The sequence below is a fragment of the Oncorhynchus mykiss genome, chromosome 15 (assembly GCF_057628025.1).
Source record: "Oncorhynchus mykiss isolate SJ-2025 chromosome 15, ASM5762802v1, whole genome shotgun sequence".
Taxonomy (NCBI): Eukaryota; Metazoa; Chordata; class Actinopteri; order Salmoniformes; family Salmonidae; genus Oncorhynchus; species Oncorhynchus mykiss.
The window spans coordinates 82,078,444-82,092,826 of record NC_143036.1 but is presented as its reverse complement, the minus strand read 5'-3'; the positions used below and the strand labels follow the sequence as shown (position 1 = coordinate 82,092,826).

At 45.8% G+C, this 14,383-nt stretch overlaps 2 protein-coding genes across 2 annotated transcripts in view; both read left to right on the top strand.

The window, feature by feature from the left end:
* The window catches only part of mkrn1 (makorin, ring finger protein, 1), a 54,400-nt gene extending 51,348 nt beyond the window's left edge, over positions 1 to 3,052 (top strand). The window contains exons 6-8 of the mRNA XM_090201381.1: positions 618 to 728; positions 1,191 to 1,329; positions 1,555 to 3,052. Of these exons, the coding sequence (XP_090057507.1) occupies positions 618 to 728; positions 1,191 to 1,329; positions 1,555 to 1,770 (466 nt within the window). The 3' untranslated portion in view covers positions 1,771 to 3,052. The remainder of the gene's footprint in view (positions 1 to 617; positions 729 to 1,190; positions 1,330 to 1,554) is intronic.
* Positions 3,053 to 5,910: 2,858 nt separating this feature from the next.
* On the top strand, positions 5,911 to 9,047 carry tmem121b (transmembrane protein 121B). Its single transcript, XM_021594958.3, has one exon. It carries the CDS (start codon positions 7,071 to 7,073, stop codon positions 8,298 to 8,300), a length of 1,230 nt encoding a protein of 409 aa, XP_021450633.2. The 5' UTR covers positions 5,911 to 7,070; the 3' UTR covers positions 8,301 to 9,047.
* The last annotated feature ends 5,336 nt before the right edge of the window (positions 9,048 to 14,383 follow it).

Below are 14,383 nucleotides of genomic sequence, written 5' to 3'. Positions count from 1 at the left end.
CTACAGCTTATTGAGGTAGATGAGACTACTACAGCTTATTGAGGTAGATGAGACTACTACAGCTTATTGAGGTAGATGAGACTACTACAGCTTATTGAGGTAGATGAGACTACTACAGCTTATTGAGGTAGATGAGACTACTACAGCTTATTGAGGTAGATGAGACTACTACACCTTATTGAGGTAGATGACCCAACACCTGTTTAGAGTGTTGGGTCACGTCCAACTAAACCTCTCTCTCTCTCTCTCTCTCTCTCTCTCTCTTCCCAGGTCCTGTCCAACTAAACCTCTCTCTCTCTCTCTCTTCCCAGGTCCTGTCCAGAGTGTTGGATCATGCCCAACTAAACCTCTCTCTCTCTTCCCAGGTCATGTCTCATCCAACTAAACCTCTCTCTCTTCCCAGGTCCTGTCCCGTCCAACTAAACCTCTCTCTCTTCCCAGGTCCTGTCCCGTCCAACTAAACCTCTCTCTCTCTCTTCCCAGGTCCTGTCCAGAGTGTTGGATCATGCCCAACTAAACCTCTCTCTCTCTTCCCAGGTCATGTCCCGTCCAACTAAACCTCTCTCTCTTCCCAGGTCCTGTCCCGTCCAACTAAACCTCTCTCTCTCTCTTCCCAGGTCCTGTCCAGAGTGTCGGATAACGTCCAACTTCGTCATCCCCAGTGAGTACTGGGTGGAGGACAAGGAAGACAAGCAGAAACTGATACAGAAATACAAGGATGGCATGGGGTAAGATATGTACTGATGATAGGAGGGGGTAAGATATGTACTGATGATAGGAGGGGGTAAGATATGTTGTGATGATAGGAGGGGGTAAGATATGTTATGATGATAGGAGGGGGTAAGATATGTTATGATGATAGGAGGGGGGGTAAGATATGTACTGACGATAGGAGGGGGGGTAAGATATGTACTGACGATAGGAGAGGGGGTAAGATATGTACTGACGATAGGAGGGGGGGTAAGATATGTACTGACGATAGGAGGGGGGGTAAGATATGTACTGACGATAGGAGGGGGGGGTAAGATATGTACTGACGATAGCAGGGGGGGTAAGATATGTACTGACGATAGGAGGGGGGGTAAGATATGTACTGACGGTAGGGTGGGGGGTCTGTCTCTCTGTTCCTCATCTATATCTGTGATAATCACTGTCCTCTGCTGACGGTCCCGTCCGTCTCTGTTCCTCAGGACTAAAGCCTGTCGTTACTTCGACCAGGGTCGGGGCACCTGCCCGTTTGGCTCCAACTGCTTCTACAAACACGCCTTCCCTGACGGGCGGCTGGAGGAGCCCCAGAGGAGACCTGCAGGGTGCAACGGCAGGAACAGGGTAAGACGCTGCCCTGTCAAATGTCCTTTCTGTCAGAAATAGATTGAGACCATTTTTGGTTTTCCTATGGGGGTTCATACGTTTAACAGACACCGATGTGGCATTTGGACATTTTGTGTTTACGGTCCAGAAGTTCTCAGCCCTATTGTAAAACGCTTCCTGTTGTGCTTTCGTAATACCGAAACGAATTCCTGTTTTTTTATATATTCCTGTTCTCCCCTCCAGAACTCGAGGAGGACACCCCTGTGGGACCTGTTTGAAGAGCGGGAGAACAGCAGCGACTCTTTGGACAACGAGGACGAGGAGATGGTGACCTTTGAACTGAGCGAGATGCTCCTCATGCTCCTCGCCGCGGGAACCGACGACGACGTCACGGACTCGGAGGACGAATGGGACTTGTTTCACGAAGAGCTGGACGATATCTACGAGATTTACCTATAGCAACATCTCCCTAACGTTACCGTTGAAACCCCCCTTTATCGTTTTTGACTACCCCCCCCCCCCCTCCTTCACCTTTACCGTGCTGTAGAATGGACTGTCTTGTGTGTTTTGGACAGTAGCTTCTCTCCTCTGTGTTGTGGCAGTGCCGTTGGGGCAGGCCTTTCATTCAGAAATCAACTACATGAAGAAGAAGAAGAAGAAGAAGAATTAACAGATTTAAAAAACAAATGTAAATGAGAAACAGGTGGGTGTAAAACCATTTTTCTAGAAACATCCTGTCCTTGTGAATTTATCTATCCGTGTCAGGTTCATGTAAAATAAAAATAACAACAACAAAAAACAAAGGGGGGAAAAAAATTACAAACATTTTTTTGAAAATATCGCTAATAAACAGTGTTTATTTGTGGACGTGGGTTTGACTTACCGTTTTTTACCCAGGTGATGTTTTTAAGACTTGTTTTTTGTTGTTGTTTTGTTTTGAGGATGATGCACCTAAACCAACTCTACACAACTATACTTCCTGGTGATGATGTCATGTCTGTGGTGGTCATGGGTATCGTAGTCCTCTGGTTGGTCATGCACTGAGTATATTGGGTGGAGGGAGACAGCAGTCCTGTCGACTTCCTATATTTACATGTACCCTCTTGATTCACTCTCTTTCCCTCCTCCCTGGTGTTGGGAACTCCCTCTGTCAAGGAGGGGGATGAGGACGACTCCTCTGTCAAGGAGGGGGATGAGGATGACTCCTCTGTCAAGGGGGGGGGGTGGGGGCTTCGGGGAACAACTTACAATATCTAAAGTTGTTTGTTTTAAATGGGCCCAAGTCCACTTTTATTTTATCCCCCCCCCCCCCCCCCCGATCGAATCGCAGCTATTATTCAGGAACACCCGTGGTACCTAATGACAAGTCTCTCCTCAGAACCGAGCTGATAGTGACACTCGCTGACTCTGTGTCCCTAGTGGCGCCATATTGTGACTATACACTGAGTGAACAAAACATTAGGAACACCTTCCCAATATTGTTGCACCTCCCCCCCACCCTCTCATTTCTTTCGGGGGGCATGAACTCTACCAGGTCTGATCCTTATACCGTAGGGCTCTAGTGAACTGCCAGTGGTCTAGAGAGGGTGCCGTTTGGAACACAGTCCTGGTCTTGGTCACTACTACTTCTCTCTGAACTCCCATTTAGAATGCACTATATATATTATGTATCTCTTCTTGTTTTTCTATGGTCCACAACCATCCATCATGACTTGAAATTAAAGTTTATTATCAAAAGTTACCAGGGTTGCTTTACTGAGTGGAATTCGTAATTGATCGTTAAACTTGTGCTCTGATATTATGGCTTGTATGTAGTACACGTGTCTATCTATACATGTAGTACACGTGTGTCTATATACAGTGCCTTGCGAAAGTATTCGGCCCCCTTGAACTTTGCGACCTTTTGCCACATTTCAGGCTTCAAACATAAAGATATAAAACTGTATTTTTTTGTGAAGAATCAACAACAAGTGGGGCACAATCATGAAGTGGAACGACATTTATTGGATATTTCAAACTTTTTTAACAAATCAAAAACTGAAAAATTGGGCGTGTAAAATTATTCGGCCCCCTTAAGTTAATACTTTGTAGCGCCACCTTTTGCTGCGATTACAGCTGTAAGTCGCTTGGGGTATGTCTCTATCAGTTTTGCACATCGAGAGACTGACAATTTTTCCCATTCCTCCTTGCAAAACAGCTCGAGCTCAGTGAGGTTGGATGGAGAGCATTTGTGAACAGCAGTTTTCAGTTCTTTCCACAGATTCTCGATTGGATTCAGGTCTGGACTTTGACTTGGCCATTCTAACACCTGGATATGTTTATTTTTGAACCATTCCATTGTAGATTTTGCTTTATGTTTTGGATCATTGTCTTGTTGGAAGACAAATCTCCGTCCCAGTCTCAGGTCTTTTGCAGACTCCATCAGGTTTTCTTCCAGAATGGTCCTGTATTTGGCTCCATCCATCTTCCCATCAATTTTAACCATCTTCCCTGTCCCTGCTGAAGAAAAGCAGGCCCAAACCATGATGCTGCCACCACCATGTTTGACAGTAGGCATGGTGTGTTCAGCTGTGTTGCTTTTACGCCAAACATAACGTTTTGCATTGTTGCCAAAAAGTTCAATTTTGGTTCCATCTGACCAGAGCACCTTCTTCCACATGTTTGGTGTGTCTCCCAGGTGGCTTGTGGCAAACTTTAAACAACACTTTTTATGGATATCTTTAAGAAATGGCTTTCTTCTTGCCACTCTTCCATAAAGGCCAGATTTGTGCAATATACTATAGGATTATAATATATTATAATATTATAATATATAGGATTGTTGTCCTATGGACAGAGTCTCCCACCTCAGCTGTAGATCTCTGCAGTTCATCCAGAGTGATCATGGGCCTCTTGGCTGCATCTCTGATCAGTCTTCTCCTTGTATGAGCTGAAAGTTTAGAGGGACGGCCAGGTCTTGGTAGATTTGCAGTGGTCTGATACTCCTTCCATTTCAATATTATCGCTTGCACAGTGCTCCTTGGGATGTTTAAAGCCTGGGAAATCTTTTTGTATCCAAATCCGGCTTTAAACTTCTTCACGACAGTATCTCGGACCTGCCTGGTGTGTTCCTTGTTCTTCATGATGCTCTCTGCGCTTTTAACGGACCTCTGAGACTATCACAGTGCAGGTGCATTTATACGGAGACTTGATTACACACAGGTGGATTGTATGTATCATCATTAGACATTTAGGTCAACATTGGATCATTCAGAGATCCTCACTGAACTTCTGGAGAGAGTTTGCTGCACTGAAAGTAAAGGGGCTGAATAATTTTGCACGCCCAATTTTTCAGTTTGATTTGTTAAAAAAGTTTGAAATATCCAATAAATGTCGTTCCACTTCATGATTGTGTCCCACTTGTTGTTGATTCTTCACAAAAAAATACAGTTTTATATCTTTATGTTTGAAGCCTGAAATGTGGCAAAAGGTCGCAAAGTTCAAGGGGGCCGAATACTTTCGCAAGGCACTGTATGTAGTACACGTGTGTCTATATATGTAGTACACGTGTGTCTATATATGTAGTACACGTGTGTCTATATATGTAGTACACGTGTGTCTATATATGTAGTACACGTGTCTATATATATGTAGTGCACGTGTGTCTATATACGTAGTACACGTGTGTCTATATACGTAGTACACGTGTGTCTATATACGTAGTACACGTGTGTCTATATATGTAGTACACGTGTGTCTATATACGTAGTACACGTGTGTCTATATACGTAGTACACGTGTGTCTATATACGTAGTACACGTGTGTCTATATACGTAGTACACGTGTGTCTATATATGTAGTACACGTGTGTCTATATACGTTTTGGAATTTCACTTTCTACATTTCTACATTTTTAAGTGGGGGCTCTGACATGGTGGTTCTATGTGATCTGTTGTGTTACCCAGAATGCATTATTTTGTTACCCAACTAACTCAAGTCCCTACTCGGGGAGGGGGGGGGGGGGGGACAGTCGTTCAAGGTTTAGCATTCTCTGCTGTGCCTTGTCCTCACTCTGAAGGTCTGTTGCCGTCCCAGCCAATCAACATGTCTGTTGCCGTCCCAGCCAATCAACCGCGGCATGTTTAATGATATGTCTGTGTACGGTGGGGAATTGATGTGACATCGGGGGGGGCGTCAGTCCATATTACTGTCTTCTCTCTGCTGTCTCTCTGAATGTCTTATGTCCCAGAATCCACCTTTTGTTCCATATAGTGAACTATCTATTACCTGGGTCCTGTGGATCATAGTTAAAAGTAGCATAGTTCACTACAGGGATCAGGGTGGGGTAACTAAAGTTCTGGATACATGGAGCCTGGGTAACTGAGGTTCTGGATACATGGAGCCTGGGTAACTGAGGTTCTGGATACATGGAGCCTGGGTAACTGAGGTTCTGGATACATGGAGCCTGGGTAACTGAGGTTCTGGATACATGGAGCCTGGGTAACTGAGGTTCTGGATACATGGGGCCTGGGTAACTGAAGTTCTGGATACATGGAGCCTGGGTAACTAAAGTTCTGGATACATGGGGCCTGGGTAACTGAGGTTCTGGATACATGGAGCCTGGGTAACTGAGGTTCTGGATACATGGGGCCTGGGTAACTAAAGTTCTGGATACATGGAGCCTGGGTAACTGAGGTTCTGGACACATGGAGACACCAGTAGTCCATTTACTCTACTGGAGGATTCAGCTAGAAATGCTTCAGACCAGAGGGCTAGACTAGCTCTGGTCCAGGGTGTCTTCAGGCTGCTAGCTCATTATAGATAGTGATGGATGGTGAGAGCACAACGACACCCTGCACCAGAGCTATAGGGCTAGAGTCTCTACTTCCTGTCACCTCTAGACATGGAGTCTCAACTTCCTGTCACCTCTAGACATGAAGCCTCTACTTCCTGTATGACACCTCTGAAGAGGTGATGGAATTATAACTAATCTATTCCTGGCTCCTCACTTTATAAATAGCCTTGCCTATCAATTGCCAGGCACTCCTAGAATATCAAGGGATTTTGCTTAACAAATCCTAGGGATAGATCAACCGTTATATCAACAGTGTGATTCGTGTCCAATGTTGCGTAATTATTGGGAAAGGAGTCTCAATTTAAAAATCCTGGAAAGCTCAAAAAAAGAACAAAACGATTGGTGATACGCATCTGCACACAGCAATAATTCCGTCCACCGCATTTCATTCCAGTGGGAGAGAAATACCATGCCTTGGTTTACGCCGCGCCCCCTATCGCTCTCCAACCTAAAAGCAAAGACAGTACAGTAGGAAGACGGGTAGAAACTGCTTCTCCAATAGAAATCTCCGATCACGCTTGTAGGCGATGTCATGGCAATGTTGGCAAGCTAGGCGCATGCGTAAAAATTACGTCATTGTGCATGCCGTCAAATTAAAGGCACTCCTTCAATATAAAGTCATTTTTTAAGGAAAATTAAAACGTGTCAGTTTGTCACTTTCACGAAGTTGGAGTGACAACACGTTCAACTACTTAAGACATTGGCTCGAATATAGGTTGTGCCTTTAGATTTTAAGAAAGTTAACTAAGGAAGAATTTTTCACGTCTCTCATTGACTTCTCAAGCCCTCAACACTGGCTTGTTCCCGGAAGTATCGCGATATTGCGCCTCTGGGTTTAGAAACTCTGTGCTAAACGCATCTATCACTACCAAACCAGGGAAGAAAAAGAAGAGAGGAGAGAAAGGAAAGCGAACGCGCAAATACATGCATACAATGATAGCAGAAATTGGTGCCGCCGACAATCCCAAGGCCAGCTCCAGCTATCCCCATCCCCAAGCAGCTGTGATCTGCCCGGACTCACCGGTTTCATTCGCCCCGGACTACGGAGTCGGACAGCTGTTCATACGTAGCGCCTCGTCCAGGAGGGACACACAGACGTCCGCGGGGAGTATCAACCCAGACGAGAGCTCCATCAAGCCGCTGGTATCCGGAGTATCCTCCGCTATTACAGACGCCTATATCATGACCTCTGAGGAATTCATGCAGACCGCTCCCTTGTTCGGCCAGAGGTCCAAGAGGAACGTTCTCTACAAGATCCTGTGTTTCCTCATTCTGATATTCCAAGGAGGCATTCTAGATTTCTACCTCATTATCTTCACGGATCTGTACTGGTGTTCGTGGATCGCCACGGATCTGGTGGTGATCTCTGGCTGGGGGATCTTCTTCATGAAGAACGCCAGGAGCAAGAGAGAGCGGGCGTGTGGGTTCCACCAAAAGAACTCTATATTCGGCTGTAACCTCGGCGAGTTTACCTACGCCTACCTGGCCTGGTTAATCTACGTGATCGCCTGCACCCCTAAAATAGTCCTCATTCTAGAGACTTCGATATTAGATCTCATCGCGCTCAAAGTTCCGTTCGGTGTAACCGGATTTAAGATTATCACGTTGCTCTCGGTCCCGTTACTCTACTGTCTCGTCAATTCTATCACCGAGGACCAGAACGGAGCTACGCGCCACCGGTCCCAAAGCTGCTTCATAACCACCTGTCTGGACCTCGCAGACTGTTTTACCCTGGTGGAGTTGTATCTGAAGAACGAGATACCGACGGTCTATTTAAAATACACGGTCATCTCGGTGTATTTCATCGCCCTGGGCGTCCCAGTGGTGTGGTTATACGAGTTGACAGCCTCCGAGATGCGCTGTCGCTGGGTCTGGGCTAGGTTCCTGGTCGGTGTGTTGGTCAACGCCCCACTTCTGGTGGTGCGGTGTTTCCAGGTGTATGTTCACGAGATGCCCGTCTCAGTGTTCATGTTCAAGAATATGTTCTTCCTGGCCTGTAAATGTCTGGAGCTTATAGAACAGTGTTTCACAGTGCGGGGTGTCAGGAGGTTCGGTGAGGGAAGCAACCCGGCGCAGTTCTCTCACTGTGTCTCAGAGAACGATATGTGTCCCCATGGATATGTCAACACCCTGGCGGTTACCACGCAGTCATAGGCCCGGCTTGGATGTCACCCTGGCCGTCACTACCTAGACCTAAAACGGCCTGGATTTTATTTTATCCCCCTGGAGGGTGGAAGGCACATGAGTGATGCTGAAGGAAGAATTTTGAGGGACAGGGGTTACGCCCTTAAACGGCACCCTATGCCCTATATAGTGCACCTACTTTTGACCAGGGCTAATAGGGTTCTGATCAAAGGGAGTGCACTATATAGGGAATAGGGTGCCAATGAGGATGCACCACCCCACAGGTGTCAATCAACGACAGCCTTATTGACGATTTTGTCATTTATTCAGATGTGAACATTTGATGACAACAGGTGCTACAGAATCATTATGCATCAACTACACCTGCTTAAGATCTGGTCAACCTGGCAGACCTGGCAGACCTGGCAGACCTGGCCAACCTGGCAGACCTGGCCAACCTGGCAGACCTGGCCGACCTGGCCAACGATTGTCGTTTTGAAATGGGAGTCTTGGATATGGTGTCAATGTCGATGTAAAGTCATGTTTTACGTTGGTAGAGTCTTGTCTCTCAATCTGTGAAACTTCCAAATAGCATTTCCTAATCAATGAATAGATGGAAACCTTGTGGTAATATAGATACCTAATTAGTGTGTAATTGCGGTATACGTATTGATTCTAATGTTTAATCATGTCCTCTCATTTCCTAAACTATTTTGGGGGGAATATTTCATGTTATCAATATAAATCAATTGATATTTCTTAAAGAATTTGACATCACTATGTGTATTTTACTGTATGCTTTGAAGTAGCACGAAAATGTGTCATGATGATATGAGATGGAGCAGGCAGCTATAGAACAACCTCTTTATTATACTGTGTCTCTGTCTGTCTGTCTGTCACCTGTCTGTCAGCGTGTTGTCTGTCTGTCTGTCTGTCTGTCTGTCTCTCTCTCTCTCTCTCTCTCTCTCTCTCTCTCTCTCTCTCTCTCTCTCCTTAAGACAAGGCCTACCTCTTTGTATCCAGTCAATATCGTCTGTCTGTCTATCTATCTGGGCTGTCTGTCTGTCTGGCAACATGTGTACTGACAGTCTGTCTGTCTGTCTGTCTGTCTGTCTGTCTGTCTGTCTGTCTGTCTGTCTGTCTATCTGGGCTGTCTGTCTGTCTGGCAACATGTGTACTGACTGTCTGTCTGTCTGTCTGTCTGTCTGTCTATCTGGGCTGTCTATCTATCTGGTCTGTCTGTCTGTCTGTCTGTCTGTCTGTCAACATGTGTACTGACAGTCTGTCTATCTGTCAACATGTGTACTGACAGTCTGTCTGTCTGTCTGTCTGTCTATCTGTCAACATGTGTACTGACAGTCTTGACTGATGGAATTTATACAGGGTCAGCCTTGCCAATTTGTCACCCAGAAATGAACGGAGCTTCAAAAAAGTGAATATAAATGTGATATCGTTTCGATCAAACATGATGAGACAATCTACTCCAAGGTGCTATGAAGGAATGTGCAGCTGTGGAATCAGATGTGTGTGGCGTTGATATGTGTAATCAGATGGGTGTGGTGTTGATATGCGTAATCAGATGGGTGTAATCAGATGGGTGTGGCGTTGATATGCGTAATCAGATGGGTGTGGCGTTGATATGCGTAATCAGATGGGTGTGGCGTTGATATGCGTAATCAGATGGGTGTGGCGTTGATATGCGTAATCAGATGGGTGTGGCATTGATATGCGTAATCAGATGGGTGTGGCGTTGATATGCGTAATCAGATGGGTGTGGTGTTGATATGCGTAATCAGATGGGTGTGGCGTTGATATGCGTAATCAGATGGGTGTAATCAGATGGGTGTGGCGTTGATATGCGTAATCAGATGGGTGTGGTGTTGATATGCGTAATCAGATGGGTGTAATCAGATGGGTGTGGCGTTGATATGCGTAATCAGATGGGTGTGGCGTTGATATGCGTAATCAGATGGGTGTGGCGTTGATATGCGTAATCAGATGGGTGTGGCGTTGATATGCGTAATCAGATGTGTGTGGCGTTGATATGCGTAATCAGATGGGTGTGGCGTTGATATGCGGAATCAGATGGGTGTGGCGTTGATATGCGTAATCAGATGGGTGTGGCGTTGATATGCGTAATCAGATGGGTGTGGCGTTGATATGCGTAATCAGATGGGTGTGGCGTTGATATGCGTAATCAGATGGGTGTGGCGTTGATATGCGGAATCAGATGGGTGTGGCGTTGATATGCGTAATCAGATGGGTGTGGCGTTGATATGCGTAATCAGATGGGTGTGGCGTTGATATGCGAGGTGTTTGACATCCTATTGCCGGAACTCTGGATAAAAAATAAAAAAACACTGCTATTATTACCTAACAGAAGACCCTTATGTGGATGAGAGAAATATAGGTCACTGTGCAACCAATAGAACAGGGTTGAGAGAATGCAGGGATTACAGACAGATCGGAGAATAAATCACGATCGTAAACACTTGTCATCTCAAAATGTAGGTCTCTGTTTCTCCTCATGGATCTTCTCATACAGTGAAAAACACCAAAATGATGTTTGATAAAAAAAAGTACCCAAATACATATTGGTAATGGCCGCAGTCTGCAGAGAAGACACTATTGTACAGAACGTAACATCAGCCGCCATCTCGCATTTACTGTGTTACAAAAAGGAGTCCCTTTAGTTTCCAGTACCTAAAGCCTCTGGTCATTAAAAAAAGATCTTGGATGTGATATAATTCATTCAACCTAATGGTGATCTGTGACATTTCCTGTTCCTGTTTGTCCTTCACTTTCTTTTTTCCTGATGGGGGGAAGAAAAAAAAAAGAGTGAGCTGAATATAGCCTGAGTTCCAGTCTGTATGTGCCATCACGCCAGCTCCTTGTTACTCAGCCTCAGTGCACGCCAAACTGTTTGTGTTGTATGGAGTATGGCTAGAACACCAACTGATCTGAGACCAGGCTATGAGTGTTGTATGGAGTATGGCTAGAACACCAACTGATCTGAGACCAGGCTATGAGTGTTGTATGGAGTATGGCTAGAACACCAACTGATCTGAGACCAGGCTATGAGTGTTGTATGGAGTATGGCTAGAACACCAACTGATCTGAGACCAGGCTATGATGAAGATGCAGGTAGGTGATGAATAGGAATGAAAAAAACACTTAAGAAAAAAAAATGGTGCCTTTTTGAGTGCATTGTGAAGTGAACAATGGAGGATTGTTGATGGGTTCCTTCATGAAGTGTTGTGGAATAAAAGGACATTATATTTTATCATATAAAGTCAAATTAGGATATTTATATTGAGGGATTTAAAATGAGTCCTTCTACCTAGCCTTATGTTGGCTGATGGGACTGAGGTGTCCTTCCACCTAGCCTTATGTTGGCTGATGGGACTGAGGTGTCCTTCTACCTAGCTTTATGTTGGCTGATTGAAATGAGGTGTCCTTCTACCTAGCCTTATGTTGGCTGATTGAACTGAGGTGTCCTTCTACCTAGCCTTATGTTGGCTGATGGGACTGAGGTGTCCTTCCACCTAGCTTTATGTTGGCTGATTGAAATGAGGTGTCCTTCTACCTAGCTTTATGTTGGCTGATTGAACTGAGGTGTCCTTCTACCTAGCCTTATGTTGGCTGATGGGACTGAGGTGTCCTTCTACCAAGCCTTGTGTTGGCTGATTGAAATGAGGTGTCCTTCTACCTAGCCTTATGTTGGCTGATTGAACTGAGGTGTCCTTCTACCTAGCCTTATGTTGGCTGATGGGACTGAGGTGTCCTTCTACCTAGCCTTATGTTGGCTGATGGGACTGAGGTGTCCTTCACCTAGCCTTATGTTGGCTGATTTGAACTGAGGTGTCCTTCTACCTAGCCTTGTGTTGGCTGATGGGACTGAGGTGTCCTTCTACCTAGCCTTATGTTGGCTGATTGAACTGAGGTGTCCTTCTACCTAGCCTTATGTTGGCTGATGGGACTGAGGTGTCCTTCACCTAGCCTTATGTTGGCTGATTTGAACTGAGGTGTCCTTCTACCTAGCCTTGTGTTGGCTGATGGGACTGAGGTGTCCTTCTACCTAGCCTTATGTTGGCTGATTGAACTGAGGTGTCCTTCTACCTAGCCTTATGTTGGCTGATTGAACTGAGGTGTCCTTCTACCTAGCCTTATGGGACTGAGGTGTCCTTCTACCTAGCATTATGTTGGCTGATGGGACTGAGGTGTCCTTCTACCTAGCCTTATGTTGGCTGATGGGACTGAGGTGTCCTTCTACCTAGCCTTATGTTGGCTGATTGAACTGAGGTGTCCTTCTACCTAGCCTTATGTTGGCTGATGGGACTGAGGTGTCCTTCTACCTAGCCTTATGTTGGCTGATGGGACTGAGGTGTCCTTCTACCTAGCCTTATGTTGGCTGATGGGACTGAGGTGTCCTTCTACCTAGCCTTATGTTGGCTGATGGGACTGAGGTGTCCTTCTACCTAGCCTTATGTTGGCTGATTGAACTGAGGTGTCCTTCTACCTAGCCTTATGTTGTTTGATGGGACTGAGGTGTCCTTCTACCTAGCCTTATGTTGGCTGATGGGACTGAGGTGCCCTTCTACCTAGCATTATGTTGGCTGATGGGACTGAGGTGCCCTTCTACCTAGCATTATGTTGGCTGATGGGACTGAGGTGTCCTTCTACCTAGCATTATGTTGGCTGATGGGACTGAGGTGTCCTTCTACCTAGCATTATGTTGGCTGATGGGATTGAGGTGCCCTTCTACCTAGCATTATGTTGGCTGATGGGACTGAGGTGTCCTTCTACCTAGCCTTATGTTGGCTGATGGGACTGAGGTGTCCTTCTACCTAGTCTTATGGGACTGAGGTGTCCTTCTACCTAGCCTCATGGGACTGAGGTGTCCTTCTACCTAGTCTTATGGGACTGAGGTGTCCTTCTACCTAGCCTCATGGGACTGAGGTGTCCTTCTACCTAGCCTTATGTTGGCTGATGGGACTGAGGTGTCCTTCTACCTAGCATTATGTTGGCTGATGGGATTGAGGTGCCCTTCTACCTAGCATTATGTTGGCTGATGGGACTGAGGTGTCCTTCTACCTAGCCTTATGTTGGCTGATGGGACTGAGGTGTCCTTCTACCTAGTCTTATGGGACTGAGGTGTCCTTCTACCTAGCCTCATGGGACTGAGGTGTCCTTCTACCTAGTCTTATGGGACTGAGGTGTCCTTCTACCTAGCCTCATGGGACTGAGGTGTCCTTCTACCTAGCCTTATGTTGGCTGATGGGACTGAGGTGTCCTTCTACCTAGCCTTATGTTGGCTGATTTGACCTCAAATAAAACTGGAATGGCTCTTTCTTGCTTCTGTTTGTTCCTAATCAATCAAGCCAACGTATTTACAGTGTTTTTATACTTTTCACATATTATTTACGTGCCGATGACACTGCTGCATATTGAGATATTGAAAAGGTTACAATTTGTACTTGGTGTTTAGAGATGATACAAGATAGCCTGGGCCCCCAGATCTGTTTAGAGATGATACAAGATAGCCTGGGCCCCCAGATCTGTTTAGAGATGATACAAGATAGCCTGGGCCCCCAGATCTGTTTAGAGATGATACAAGATAGCCTGGGCCCCCAGATCTGTTTAGAGATGATACAAGATAGCCTGGGCCCCAGATCTGTTTAGAGATGATACAAGATAGCCTGGGCCCCAGATCTGTTTAGAGATGATACAAGATAGCCTGGGCCCCCAGATCTGTTTAGAGATGATACAAGATAGCCTGGCCCCCAGATCTGTTTAGAGATGATACAAGATAGCCTGGCCCCCAGATCTGTTTAGAGATGATACAAGATAGCCTGGGCCCCAGATCTGTTTAGAGATGATATGATACAAGATAGCCGGGCCCCAGATCTGTTTAGAGATGATACAAGATAGCCTGGGCCCCCAGATCTGTTTAGAGATGATACAAGATAGCCTGGGCCCCCAGATCTGTTTAGAGATGATACAAGATAGCCGGGCCCCAGATCTGTTTAGAGATGATACAAGATAGCCTGGGCCCCCAGATCTGTTTAGAGATGATACAAGATAGCCTGGGCCCCCAGATCTGTTTAGAGATG